The following is a 15,486-nucleotide window of genomic DNA, read 5'->3' as shown; positions in this document are numbered from 1 at the left end:
TAGGATTCCTGAAACCCAGCCACTGGGAGATGCACAAGCCAGTGTATTTCTTTGTGCCAGTCACAAGCCCAGATAAATGGGGAGGGTTACATCAGGAAGGGTATCCAGTGTAACATTTTTTTCCAGATTAAATATGCTGAAAACAGTACAGATTTCCATACAGTTTCAGTCGGGGCCTGGTTTAACTATGACCACCTCCAGTACTGTTATCCAACAGGGTGGTGGAAATGGGGCTACTGCTGGCTGAAGGAGAAGAAGAGGAGGAAGGCATGCCCAGAGGAATGAGGAGAGGAGGAAAGTTAGGCATGTGGAAGTGAGGGTAGGAATTTTGAATGTTGGCAGTATGACTGGTAAAGGGAGAGAGCTAGCTGATAAGATGGAGAGAAGGAAGGCTGACATATTGTGCATGCAAGAGACCAGATGGAAGGGGAGTAAGACTAGGTGTATTGCAGGCAGGTTCAAATTGTTTTACCATGGTGTGGATGGAAGAAGAAATGGGGTATGGGTTATCCTGAAGGAACAGTATGTCATGAGGGTTTTGGAAGTGAAAAGAGTGATAGACAGAGTAATGTTTATGAAGCTAAAAATTGATGGTGGGATGATGGATGTTGTTAGTGCATATGCTCTGCAAATTTAGTGTATAATGGATGAGAAAGAAGAATTTTGGAGTGAGTTGGATGAAGTGGTGGAGAGTGTACCCAAGGGTGAAAGAGTGGTGATTGGAGTGTATTTCAATGGGCATGTTGGTGAAGGGAACAGAAGGGATGATGAGGTGATGGGTAGGCATGGTGTTAAGGAGAGGAATGCAGAAGGTCAGATGGTAGTGGATTTTGCAAAAAAGGATGGACATGGATGTGGTGAATACATATTTTAAGAAAAGGGAGGAGTATATAGTGACATACAAGAGTGGAGGAATATGCACACAAGTGGATTATATCCTATGCAGAAGAGCCAGTCTGAAGGAGATTGGAGACTGCAAAGGGATGACAGGCAAAATTGCAGTTAGGCAGCATAGGATGGTGGTCTGTAGGATGACATTGGTGATCAAGAAGAAGAAGAGGAGAATGAGGGCAGTGCCAATGATCAAATGGTGGAAGTTGAAAAAGGATAACTGTAAGGTGGAGCTCAAGGAAGGGCTAAAACATGCACTGGGTGGCATTGAAGAGTTACCAGATAGCTGGGCAGCCACAGCAGAGGTGTTAAGGGAGACAGCTAGAAAGGTGCTTGATTTGACATCTGGACAGAAGGAGAGGGACAAGAAGACCTGGTGGTGAAATGAGGAAGTACAGGAGAGTATACAGAGGAAGAGGTTGGTGAAGAAGAAGTGGGATTGCCAGAGAGATGAAGAAAGTAGATGAGAGTACAAGGAGATGAGGTGTATGGTAAAGAGAGAAGTGGTGAAGGCTAAAAGTAAGCCGTATGGTGAGTTGCATGAAAACTTGGACACTAAGAAGGGAGAAAAGAACCTGTATCAACTGGCTAAACAGAGGAACTGATTTGGGAAAGATGTGTAGCAGGTTAAGGTGATAAAGGATAAAAAGGAAACATACTCACAAGCGAGGAGAGTGTGTTGAGCAGATGGAAGGAGTACTCTGAGGAGTTGATGAAAGAAGAGAATGAGAGAGACAGAAAGTTGGATGATGTGGGGATAGTAAATCTTTAAGTGCAATGGATTTGCAAGGAGGAAGTTAGGACAGCTATGAAGAGGATGAAGCATGGAAAGGCTTTTGGTCCAGATGACATACCTGTAGAAGCATGGAGGTGTTTAGGAGAGATGGCAGTGTGTTTTTTTATCCAGATTGTTTAATATAATCTGGGAAAGTGAGAGGATGCCTGAGGAGTGAAGAAGAAGTGTACTGGTACTGATTTTTAAGAATAAGGGTGATGTGCAGAGTTGTAGTAACTACAGAGGGATAAAATTGATAAGCCACAGCATGAAGTTATGGGAAATTGTAGTAGAAGCTTGATTAAGAAGGGAGGTGATGATTAGTGATCAGCAGTATGGTATCATGCCAGGAAAGAGCACTACAGATGCTATGTTTGCTCTGAGGGTATTGATGGAGAAGGTCAGAAGGAGTTGCATTGTGTCTTTATGGACTTAGAGAAAGTATATGACAGGGTGCCTAGAGAGGAGTTGTGGTATTATACGAGGAAGTCAGGAGTGGTAGAGAAGTATGTAAGAGTGGTACAAGATATGAATGAGAACAGTGTGACACTAGTGAGGTCTGTGGTAGGAGTGATGGATGCATTCAAGTTGGAGGTGGGATTACATCAAGGATCAGCTCTGAGCCCTTGCTTACTTGCAATGGTGATGGACAGGTTGACAGACAAGATCATACAGGAGTTCCCGTGGACTATGATGTTTGCAGATGATATTGTGATTTGTAGTGAGAGTAGGGAACAGGTTTATGAGACCCTGGAGAGGTGGAGATATGCTCTAGAGAGGAGAGGAATAAAGGTCAGCAGTAGTAAGACAGAATATATGTGTATGAATGAGAGGGAGGAAAGAGGAATGGTGAGGATGCAGGAAGTAGAGGTGGCAAAGGTAGATGAGTTTAAATACTTGGGATCAACAGCTTAGAGTAGCAGTGAGTGTGGAAGAGAGGTGAAGAAGAGAGTACAGACAGGGTGGAGTGGGTGGAGAAGTGTGTCAGGAATGATATGTGACAGACGGGTACCAGTAAGAGTGAAAGGGAAGGTCTACAAGATGGTAGTGAGACCAGCTATGCTATGCAATATGGGATGTAGATGGTGGCACTGACAAAAAGACAGGAGCCAGAGCTGGAGGTGGCATAGTTAAACATGTTAAGATTTGCAATGGGTGTTACGAGGGTAGACAGGATTAGGAATAAGTATATTAGAGGATCAGCTCAGGTTGGATGGTTTGGAGACAAAGCCAGAGAGGTGAGATTGCCTTGGTTTGGACATGTGATGAGGAGGGATGCTAGGTATATTGGGAGAATGATGCTAAGGATGGCACTGCCTGGTAAGAGGAAAAGAGGAAGGCCTAAGATATGGCTTATGAATGTGGTGAGAAAGGACATGCAGGTGGTTGATTTGACAGAGTAAGATGCAGAGGACAGGAAGAAAGGGAAACAGATCATCCGCTGTGGCAACCCCTAACAGGAGAAGCCAAAAAAAAAAGAAGTAGGATTCCTGAAGCCCCTGCCAAGGATCAGCAATAACAGTTTAATGGATTACTAATGATGCCATTACACTGCTGCATGAAATCTGCCAGCAATTTGGAAACTAAGACCCAAACAAGGGTAATGTTCAAATTATCGAACAATTGCACTTGTTTTATATGCTGGTAAGGTAATGGTCCAGCAATATATGGCCAAGAACTGCCAAATGTGTAAGCTGTTTTTAGAAGTGGCAGATGTACAACAGATCACATTGCTAACATATAATGGAAAAAGCAAGGGAGCTGCAGAAAAAATATATTCTGCTTTATTGATTACTCTAAAGCTTTTTTGTTTAGAAGAATGGGGAGATCATGTAACATTACTTGTCTCCTGAGGAATCTGCATGCAGAATAAGAAGCAACCATAAGAACTGAATGTGGAAAAACTGACTGGTTCAGGGTTGGAAAAGGAGTAGGACAATGCTTTGTATTTGTCACCCTAGTTATTCAATTGATACACTGAATATATCATGCAAAATATTGCTTAGATGCTGGAATCAAAATCACTTGGAAAAATATTAACACCCTTAGAAATGCAGATGATACTACTTTGATGGGTGAAGGGGAGGAAGAGTTAAAAAGCTTGCTGATGAAGGTGAAATAGAAAGTGCAATAGCTGGTTTGTGGCTCAACATAAAAAACTAAAATTATAAAAAAAAAATGTAAAACAAAAGTCATCTAGTAGTCTAATAGTCCTAGCGGTTCTTCACAAATAGATAGGGAAGAAGTGGAGACAGTAACAGATTTTGTTTTCCTGGGCTGAAATGTCTCTGCAGATTGTGATTGCAGCCATGATATTAAAGGTGAATGGAGACTGCACCTTGGTCTTTGTGAAGGAAAGAGAGCTGAGGAAATCATGCTTGAAAGGAGATAATGTAGAGTGAGAGAAGCAATGAATGGATAATAGCATAGAAAACAACAACCTCCAGTACAGAAACCAACACTGGTTTATGGTCATAAGAAGCACTGTATATAAATTTATCTAGTTTTATGACTTGACTTCAGGAGAACCTTAAATGAGTGTAGCTCCACTACACCCTAGGGAGTAGATAACAACACATTCACACTCTCTACATGCATATCTTGTAGATCCTTTAATGGGTACATTTGTCATAGCAGCGTGCATTTATTCGAAGTGATCTCAAGTGACCTGCATGAAATGAATAGCTTTGGAGAAACCATTTATCATTTTGAATTCAATGGTCCTAAGAAATGCCTTGCTTCAACTAGCCATGAATGAGAGCGGATGACAGTTTGCATTTCAACAGTTTAAAACGCTCATGAAAGAGAATGATATAGAATGTTTTATATAGTGCCCCATCACCAACTACCAGTAAAATGCAAGACAGAGAAAGAGAGAGGGAGAGAGAGAGACTTTCAAAATATCTGTGAAAGCTGTGGCTCAAGATAATAAGCTATTATATCACAAACTGGACAATTTTTGTTTGTGTACTGAAATTCCACATATGTAGTACTCACAGTGCTATTTATGAAAGGAAAATTCATGACTAGCCTCACTGAAGCCTGAGCTTTGCAGACATATTAATAACGATCAGTTTTAGACTATGCATTATAGCCAATTAAAAAAGTTTTGATAAAAGAGGCTATCAAAACTACAAGCAGTACCAATACAATATTGCTACAAGAAATTGGTATTTAATGTGTTCATTAGATACTGCACAAGGCAAATGAAGAAAACATATGGATCAAATCTGGCATCCTAAACAATGCTGCAGCCTGCAGCCAATCACCACCAATCCAGCTGCAATTTGATGATCAAAAGCATGCTTTAGAAAACCTTACTGACCAATAATATGACCAGAGAAGGACTGTATGGTCCAGAAGATTGCCAAGGAGGAAAGTATATCTTAAGCTATGATACTAGCTAGACGAGTGCAATAACCAGAAAAAGTTCATACATACATACTTAGTAGGCTTTCACTTCGTGAGGATCTTAAAAAATATCTCCCCTGAGAGATGTTAGCTCTTATAGTTTGTGTTCAAATAACTGATAGGTGGGCAGAACAAGGTTATGTTGGGACATTTACATGTTGCCCCTATAAAATTAGGATATTTATATTTTTCCTATAAAATCTTTACTTCTTTACCTGTTAACATGTTTGCAGGTCTTCTTCATCATATAACGTACTGGGATCATACCTGAAAAAACTAATTCATTTGGATCTAACTGGAATCATCCCTGAAAGAATTACTTCCAACAATCTAATAAAAATATCCCTTATTGTTGAGAATGCTTCTGTGTCTTGTAATCTCCTTCTTATAGTCAGCCTAGACACTAAAATGGCCTTTGACAGAGTAAATTGGGATTTTTGTCTACTGTAGTGGGAAAATGTGATTCCCACAACTTACACTTTCCTTTCATGTAGACTGACCAATTAAAACTAAATGAAGTTGTAGACTCCCCAAATGTATTAAGCTGCAATAGAATACCAGCCAGGGCTGTTCCTTGTCCCCTGTGCAATGTGCAATATATTTAGAATTGCAAGCAAGTTCAAGTGCTGTATATTCTCTTGGTTTTATCTTGGACAATTATCAGTTATCTTTGCCATAATACACAGATAACTTTACTACTAGGTTCATAGCTATTTACCAGGCGTTTGATCTGTGAGGATCTTTAGAAGACTAGCATTGCATTCCCATTATGTTTGTGACTGTTATATTTTAAGTTCAAGTGACCCAGAGGTGGGTAGAATATAGGGTTCCTATCAGATAACTGAAGACGCATTTTGTCGAATGTATCTTGGTCGAACTTGAAATGTCGATAAGGCAAAATGATGAAGCGGCATATAAGCAAATTCTTTCCCTGGGAAATAAGCTGCTTGGCCGCTTCGTCACTTTGCCATTTTTGGCACTGTAGTGCGATCTCACAGTCGGTATATTTAAGTAGGGGGGTGGGGGACATAGCCCCCCACTTTATGTAATGTTTTAATGCCTTTTTTTTTTTTTTTTGGGAACAGCAATTTTTTTTTCCCTGGGAAAAAATCGCTGTTCTGGTTGCTCGATGTCCTGTGAATTTGAACTTTAGAGTTTGATATAACAATGTTCAATCATTTGATCATTCATTGTTATAATATAGACCCAAATATACATGTTGTCCCTATCCATGAAAGACCAGGTTGCTAAACTTAATTTGTGGTTACCCATCCATTCATTCAGATTAGATTTGAATAGTTCAAGAGAAGTTCTTTGCTTTATGTGGAGACAAAGGCAATTCCGCATAAGCTGTATTCTCTTTGATACATATCTATCTCTCGAACATCTGCTATTTAAAGAAATTTAGCTATCCTGAGTGGGTATTTATGCTCCCATTGGATTTGTGGAAGTGCAGTAGGTCTGACAGGCTAGGGACTACTGAGGCTCTGTACTTGACACAGAGATCCCCCTCAGCAGCCTGTATGACACTGAGAAAAGGGACAAGGCTTTGAGATTATTCATATAAGTTTTATGATTTGGCCCTTAATTTTCTTATTAAGAATGATTTGTGGGCATTCAAGCTGTGTCAAATACATGGGAAGGTACATACTGAAAGGGACATTATACTTAATGATCAGCCTGATGCATGCGAAAAACAGTGGAATCATTACACCCCAGGACTGAAACACTACACATTTTGTAGTGAGCAATGCAATAAAAAAAGTACTTTTTTAGAACAGTAGATGTGTTGTGATTAAAGGACAGTTTATTGTCTGCATAGATTCCTGGGATCCTAACTGTTGGATCAGTTTTCATGGGTGCATTGTTACAATGGACTTCTTCCTTGCCAACGGACACTATTATACATTTTTTTAGATTTAGTCCTTGGTGTTGACTCAGCTATTGGTGTCTTCTGGGGAGTACATGATGGCACTGAGTTGATAATCACCTGAAAACTCATTCATCTGCAAACCCTTAATAGTAGCTTTGACCTCCAAGAAGTAAATGCCAAAGAAGAGTGGTCCTAGGACAGAATGTTGGGTACACCACTTCTGACAGGTCTTTTGGAGGAGGTAGAGCAGCCCATCCCAATTTCCTGTGTTTTATTTGTGAACCAATTTGCTACCCAGTGAGTTACACAGAGATTAACATTTAGTTGGGACAGTTTGCGTATGATGCGTGAGTGTAGGACAGTGTTGAACAGCTTTGCAAGGTGTAGATATTCAGTGTTTAAGGATTTGCCCTCATTCATTTTTTCAGTAACCTTCTCAAAGAAGTCAACCAGTTTCAGAACATAGGATCTGCCCTTTACAAATTTAAATGGCTTGGATCAAGAGTTTGTACATTAGATATGTGTTTATTTATTATTTTAATAACAAAGGAGTTCTGAACCATCCATTTCATGCTGGTCATTAAGCAGCCTGGTATGGTTTCTAGACCCAAAGAAGCAGTGTCCTTGGCTTTGGATAGTGACTTGAGGACTTGTCTATGGGGGATTTGAGGGGTAGATGTGGGTATAACACTTAGGAATGTGTGGAGAGGGATGATGTTAGAGCTAAATTTATCAAGTAGTAGACTGACTATGTTCTCTGGGTCCAAGTATGCAATATCATTTACTATTAGCCTTGCAAAGTGCTAAGCACTGTTTCTAAGGATTATAATAGAGTTAAAGAAAGCTTTGCATCTGTCCTTTGCTTGGCTGGCAAGTTTGACCTCATGTTTGGCTTTGGTTGATTTTATCAGAGCCTGGAACTGCCTGTTAAGTTTAGCAGGAACATTTATTTTCATCTTGAGAGTTACATTTATTTTCACATGCAATTATTTTTTATTCTTTTACTATAGAGTCATTTCATATTTGGGTTCCACCACAGGTTTCTTTTTTTTTTCTTTTTTGGTTTTGTGCTTACTTTGGAGGGGGCAGATGCATCTATGCAGCTATTCGCATATGCATAGAATTTATCAATAGTGGATTCTGCATAAGCAATGGGGTCATTAAACTGGAAGGGGATGCTGATTTCAACAAGACTATCACTCAGTTTCAGCAGATTAGACTTGGCATAATCTCTGAAAACTGAGGTTTTGAATGATACTTCTGGCTTCAGTCTTACTTATGTGACTGATTTATGGTCTGATTTGACCAGGGAAGGATTTAAAAATTGTAAGGATCAAAGCTGCCCCATATTGGTGAGATACTTTAACTAATCCAGAAAGTTTTTATTGATGAAGTCCAGAAATCTCTGGGCATAGGTGTTTGAGGATGTATATCTCGCAGTTAATAGAGGAATAGTGGAAGTCCCTTAGGAGAATGGTGTTTGGCTTAATGCGTAGGGACTCCATACTAGCTAGGTTGGAGTTACATGCTTAGGGGGCATAGATGGGGTCCTATAGTTAGCCACAATTTGATAAGATGGTCTTGTTCATGGCATGTTGGATGTGAAGGCATTTCAGATTGCTTTTTGCCTTGCCAGTATGTAGTGAAGTGTTTCTTTACAAATATGGATACACTGCCACTCTTAGTGACATAATCAAGTGTGCTGGGTCTGAAAGTGTGGTAGACAGCGAAACCCTGCACTGATGGGTTATTATTAATGGTCTTGAACAAAGTCTCCATAACAAAGAATATATTAATGTTTTAAGGGTAAGAAGTGCTACTGTTTTGTTATGTTGAAAGGTTTTGAGGAGTGATGTTATCTAAAAAGGCACTATGGAGGCAGGCACGATTTTAGCCATTATACGAAAACCTTGTGGGGAGACAGGTGCATGTCATCCCTGGTTAAGTAGGTAGGACTGCCTACCATCTCATCCCAAGCTGATAAATATTGGACCCTCTTTGAATAACACCAGAAGCTGAGCCATTTTGTTGATGCTAATAATCTTTTGCTCATATTGTGACATAATTTTTGGTGATGGTAAAATGTGGCTCAAGGCTAGGTTCATACTTGGCTTGGACACATATTGTGACAGCTCCATCATGTCTCTCTTCATCTAGTCTAGACAAGTATGTCTCAAGTCATTTAAACCCACAAACACTATGACTATGTTGAACGTGTAGTTAAAGTGCAAGGACATGTGTGACTGCATGATATGTAAAATCCTGTCAACTGAAAGGCAACTGATAGTAACCCTCTTCTTGCATAGGCTGGTGAATGGTGCATTGCTGTTTCTCACAATGAAGTCACATATGATTACAATGCTGGATTTTGAGAAAGTTTGCTTTTGGGCCTTTGAGCTGTGATACTGTGACTCTTGGACATATGTTTTAAGGTGGATGCTGCCTGTGTTGTGTGTTTGTGAGGATGCAGATGGTACTTGTTTTTTATCTTACATTTAGGAGGTTTGTGGTTTAGGAAGGTCACTTTTAAGAGCTTCAGCATATGTAGGTATACGTGTTTGATCTGATCTATGTGTGCTTGGTTTAGTGTGGTGTTGTGTGGTGCTGACAACTTGCTTCTTATTTGTATTGCCTTCATGTGAAAGTTTTGCATTAAATAGCTACACTTCTCACACACTGTGTCCTGGCTGGAGTCTTGTTTGATACCCAGTAGAGGGGTTAGACCTACTAGCAGGAGCCCAGACACTTCAAAAGTAAACTGAAAAAGAAAACAATTAACTGTATTGTCACACCTGTCTAACATTTTTGTAATGGATTTCTCTGTTCTGCATCCTTTATACCCCTACTATCTGCATACAATTTCAATAACCCTTTACGTTTGGAAAAATGGGAATACTCTGAGATACCGCGATGTAGGAATTAGCATATCCCTATCTATTTTGCACTTTTAGTGCCAAAGTTCTGTGAATAAGTCTAATGCTTCCCTCAGTTTCAACATGCACCTTGATAAAAACCTTCAACCAAACACCAAGATGAGTACCAACCCTAACCAGGTCATCTAAGTGGATGGAAGAAAGCCAGACCTCCCAGTGGGCAACAAACGAGGCACTGACCAGGACACAGCAAAGATACAGTGACAATCTATACCAGCAACCATCTCAGGGCTGGCAAAATTGGAAATGTACAAAGGATTGAGGAACTTTCCACGATTACTTGTACAATATTACCTTGAGAAGTTGCAGAGATGCTGTCCTGAGCATAAATAAATTACAAAGACGCTATCCAGAGCACTGTAGAAAATTCTAGGGAAAGTGAAACTCAGTGAAGAGTGCAAACATTTTAAATCTTTAGGTAAAGAAAAATTGTAATATGGCTATAAGTGAACACTGCATTTCAAATAAAGTTTTGTAACATCAAAAAACACACCAAAAAAAAGTTTTGTAACATCTCTGTGGTGAGACTTTTTCTTGTTGAGTCAGAGAAGTGAAACAAGACAGAACATGCTTCCACTAAAAATAAGCATAATGACTGCAGGCAAACTTATCTGCATGTAAGTTTTTTTTTCTAAAATGTGTATCTTTTTCTGAGTAAATATTATTTGGTCAGACATATGTATGCATCCAAAGAGTTTTTACATTATCTGTACTTATTCATGAGAAAGTATCTGCATTGTCTGCTTATATTCAGGTGAGACCTTCTTTGTGTAAAAGCAGGAGCGGCAACATGTTTTGCAGAGTATTGGTTCCATCTATGTATATTATCTAAACGCACAGTGTTATGAAGGACAGATATATAACCCTAACATCAGTTCTGGTTTTCCCAAATTATAGCTGATTCTGCCACTACTGAAGGACTCTTTACTATACATCAGTATTCATTCTGATTCTAAATTATTATCATGTATATGGCTATAAAGTCATTAGGTTAGAAAGACAAAAATCATGCATCTATTTGTATTTATATAGACACCATGTACCATTAGTACGATTACTTCTTGTGACTCAAACTTCTTTTTATACCGCTGAATAACAGAAAATAATGCTTTACTAAAGAAATGCATTATTATATATACAGACAGTGTCAAAAATATATAATATAAAGAACATGTGAAGGAAAATGCCTCATTTGGAGCATATAATTTATGAGATCAGGACAGCAGTGGGGTCCTTACTTCATAGCGTTCAAATTCTTAGACAACGAAATCTGGACAAAACCTTCAATAATGCGGGGGGAGAAAGGCCCAGAAATAAGAACAATATTTAAATAATGCTCTTCTAAACCTAGAAATGTATTAGATTAACAGGTTTTGAATTAGTATGCATTTTCTGAACGGTATGAATTCTAAAACTCAAATGTCTGTCTTTATTGAGAGGTATGCCTTACTTTGTATCTCAGGATATTTTGCCATCAGAAGTAAAGACCAGCGAAGAGTTCTTGTAGCTGTTTCCGTCCCAGCTACAAACAGAGTGGCTGTAGTCTCCACAAGATTTTTGTCATGAAAATAATTAATTCCAGTTGTATCTCTCTGTCACAAACAGCAAACAAAAAAAAACATATATTTTAATTTTTAATAAGGTGGTTCGCTTACCACACTGGCATAATCTTCAACTCTTAAATTAGTGCTTCTATAAAATATTTAGGTAATACTCTGCATTTTGACTATACTGAAACACAGCACTTAAACTTGACTCATAATGAATACATTCAGTTAAACACTTGAGAAATGAAAGTAAAAAAATACATTATTTTTTGTAATCAATATAAAAGTGTTAACTGCTCTGCTAATGCAAGAAAAAGTAGAAGTATAAAAGCATTGCTTATAATGATGTGCTTGTGCTTTCAGACAAACAAAACAATTTTAAACAAGGCAACAGTCGATGAAAGAACATTTAAGTAGGAATTATTTTGTTATCTATGACTGCTCCTTACATTTGCTTCCATGTGAGCGTTGTTTTTTTTTTCTATTATAGATAGTTTCCATGAAACAAATGTATTATAAAAAAAATGTTGTCGGCCCATTAGGTTTTCTTGAAAACTCTGCTCATCCACTGGATCTACTGAACCCTGAGTTAGTCCCTCAGGACTAGCTCTGATCCACATTTGGGCATAGCGAGGAGACTGAGGGTGCTGATGCCACATCACACTGCTTTCATGGAGTGTTTTCCTTTTAGGGACCCCACTCTGTGCACCCATCTTGTTCCATGGAAAAGCATGCAGTGGTATATCATCAATATCGTCCATACCTTCGTATACAATGCAGCCACAGCCTTGCTCCCTGTGAACAACATCCCTGCACAAGCCAAAATGTGTACACTTGGATGTATGCAGCCATGTCACATACAAGTGTGTCTTATACCATAGAGGCAAAGAAAAGTGTAGGAATTACATTTTACTGTTTGACAGTAAATGTTTAATATCCATAGGATATTAGACATTTTAGTGTGGGGTTTATAATAGAGAAGTCTCACAGATGGTAATGTAAGTTTTTAGTGAGGAATGAAATTAATTCTCTAGTTTTAAAAATAATGATTCAAGGATATATAGCTATCCCAGTGACTCAGGTTTATCAGAGTTTATCTATCAAATTATGTCAAGTTGAACAGTGGACACTTGCTTATAGTGTTGATACTGTCATGGTATCAGAAACTACATGGCACTCTGAAAAAACAGTCTATCGCTAGGTATAAAAGAATTTAATATTACAAGGGGCAAACAGTCACTTGAAGGATTTAGCAATAAAAGTGGTGAAACCATTCCAATAAATAAATATGTCACATACATCACCCTTCTGGAGCATACATGTCAGACAATAATATAGAAAACACAAGACACCAAAGTACAGAATACTTTAATATCAATACTATCAACTCAGATAAGGCCCCATAGGAACAGTGGCCCTTAAGACAAAAGGCAATCAATGGCCTCAATCACATGAGGTGTGCAATGCCAGAAATACAGAAATTAGCCATTTACACATATAGGTGTGCAAGTGCACTTATGTGCTCTTGAGTGTAAACATACACATGCACACATGTGCATGTGTGTGTGTGCATACACACACACACACACATACACACACACACACACACACACACACACACACACACACACACACACACACACACACACACACACACACACACACACACACACACACACACACACACACACACACACACACACACACACTCACACACACAAACACACACAGTATAAATGTCCTGGAGGTTCAGTAATGTACACACACACACACACACACACACACACACACACACACACACACACACACACGCACACACACACACACACACATGGTATAAATGTTCTAAAGGTTCAGTGATGTGACATGTTGTAACAGAGTAAGACAGCATCCACGGACTCTTAAATATTCCAGGGTCACTGAAACTCATGACCATTCTTGCCATGTGAGTAGTCTGTTTATGGTAGCACCTCCTTTCTCCAGGATAACCATATCAGGCAAAGTTGAAGTAAATTTGTGAATACCCTTTTATTTATATAGTTTATGTTTAAAGAAAGATACGGCGTCACACTGCTTAATGTGCAGAAAAAAGATTATTACTGAGATTTTGGAGGTGTTGGGTTATAAATTTGTCCCCCATCATGTTTTATTTATCTGTTGCTGATTATATAGGTCACTATTCCTAGTATTGCTGGACATGATGAGAAACAGGAAATACAGGATAAATGGATCTTTAATGGCATTGAAAGTGATACAGGGATCTCCTTTCAAAAATCTATAAGACACTGAATAAAGGGATAGAGCTTCCAGCCTTCCTTGCAGTTCAGGGACTTTATGCCTATGGTTAAGAACCTTCTGAGTTTTTCTAATCATTGGGTTTGTTTAGTGAGATATATCCCAAAGGTGGCATTATTGCTGTACTTGATAATTGGCGTGATCAATGTTAAATATAAAGATGTGATTACCTCTTTAGACTTTGATATTACTTTGGCAATTAGTTGGGCTAAAAAAGGATTTACTGACAGCCATTGTTACATGACAGTAGAATGAGAGGAGGAGTTGTCTATACAAATTGACAATGCCACTCCTTGAGCCTGTTTTAGTGTGCCAAAGTTTTTATTGGGTGAGTTCATTCTGGATGGCCTGGGTATCATAGGATGACTTAACGACAACACCCAGTTTGCAAATTGTCATTATTCTCTGTATCATGCAGATTACATTGAGATAACTCTGCCTTGTCTTCTGGGCTATTCAAAATACATTTCATTTTATAAATCCATGCCTTGAGAGCATAACTTGGTGGGGCACATTAATATACATGTAAATGCATGTTTAATTACTTTATATTATTTTGAATTTGTTAGCCAGGATAGAGCACTTATCCCATTGAACCTATTTCAGTTATGTTAAATAATGGCGGTTATGCATATCATCAGCAGAGAATGGTATACCACCAAATGGGTACATCTGTAGATAAGCTGTTCATAATGCAATCAAAATTAATCTACTGGAATGATAGGTAATCGCAAATTCTTTCATGGGATAAATGCAGCCATGCTTACATTACATTTCCTTGCTGACAGAAGAAGACACAATTTTTTTTTTTGCTTGATCAGTCTTTTTCTTTGCCTTAACATTCTACAATCCATATGTCCATCCCTATCTTACCTTTATCTTTATACAACCTGTCCCATATTCTGTTGAATACCTCTGTGGATTCCTTTTCTACCACCCTTTCCTGTAGTCTATTCTGCAGGTACAAAACACCCAATGTGAAAGAGTGCTTGCAGAGATCCAGTGGGTAGCTGCTCCCTACAATCTCATGACTGTTTTCCATTCTTACCCCAGACTTTCTGTTCAGAATTACCCTTCACATCTCTATGATGTGATATTGTCCATAGGTTCATAGGTGTGTACTAGGCTAATGGCCCTCAAGCCTTTACAAGCCTAACCCCAAAAAAATGTCCCAGGCACCGTGCCACCCAATGTTAGTTCACAGTGCCCATATCCAGTAGTGCAAATGAAATGATCCCTGGGGTGAACTTTTTGTTACCCATTCACTCATCAATATTTCTCTTGAAGAGGGCCAGTGTGCTCTGCTTGACATCAATGGGAAGCTTATTCCAGAGTATGGGCAGTCTTTGGGAGATGAACCTGTATCTCCAGCATGTTCTGTTAATTGTGATAATGAGGTTGTGATCTGTGGAGCATGTGCCGTGGGTGAATTGAGATTTCTTTAGGTGTAGCATTTCAAGTAAGGATGGGTTGGATATGGCTTTGTAAGTCAAGCAGAGATCACCTCTAAGTAGATGATAAGAGACTGAGAACAGTTGAAGTTTCTTGAGTCTGTCCATATAGGACATGTGTTTAAGGCCTAGAAGTCTTTTTGTGAGGTACTTTTGTGGACTCTCCAGCTGTTGTAGGTGTCTGGTCAGGCACATGCCAAAAGGGGCATTATATTCAATGATTGGTCTAATGAGGGATGAGTAGAGAGGGATGATGACCTCTTTCTTCCTGGATGTGAAACCTTTGGTTATAAGATGTACCACAAAGAAG

General features: G+C 38.9%; 1 protein-coding gene across 2 annotated transcripts in view; it reads right to left on the bottom strand.

Annotated features, from left to right (window-relative positions):
• The window catches only part of LOC122816774 (cytochrome P450 2K1-like), a 622,507-nt gene that overhangs the window by 180,422 nt on the left and 426,599 nt on the right, over window positions 1-15,486 (bottom strand). For both annotated transcript variants that reach the window (XM_044089791.1, XM_044089792.1), the window contains one exon: window positions 11,334-11,475. In XM_044089791.1, the coding sequence (XP_043945726.1) occupies window positions 11,334-11,475 (142 nt within the window). The remainder of the gene's footprint in view (window positions 1-11,333; window positions 11,476-15,486) is intronic.

Source organism: Protopterus annectens, chromosome 12.part0 (genome assembly GCF_019279795.1).
Source record: "Protopterus annectens isolate FY-2018-M chromosome 12.part0, PAN1.0, whole genome shotgun sequence".
In the NCBI taxonomy this organism is placed as follows: domain Eukaryota; kingdom Metazoa; phylum Chordata; order Ceratodontiformes; family Protopteridae; genus Protopterus; species Protopterus annectens.
The sequence above is the reverse complement of the archived record's forward strand: the minus strand, read 5'-3'. Positions and strand labels throughout refer to the sequence as shown.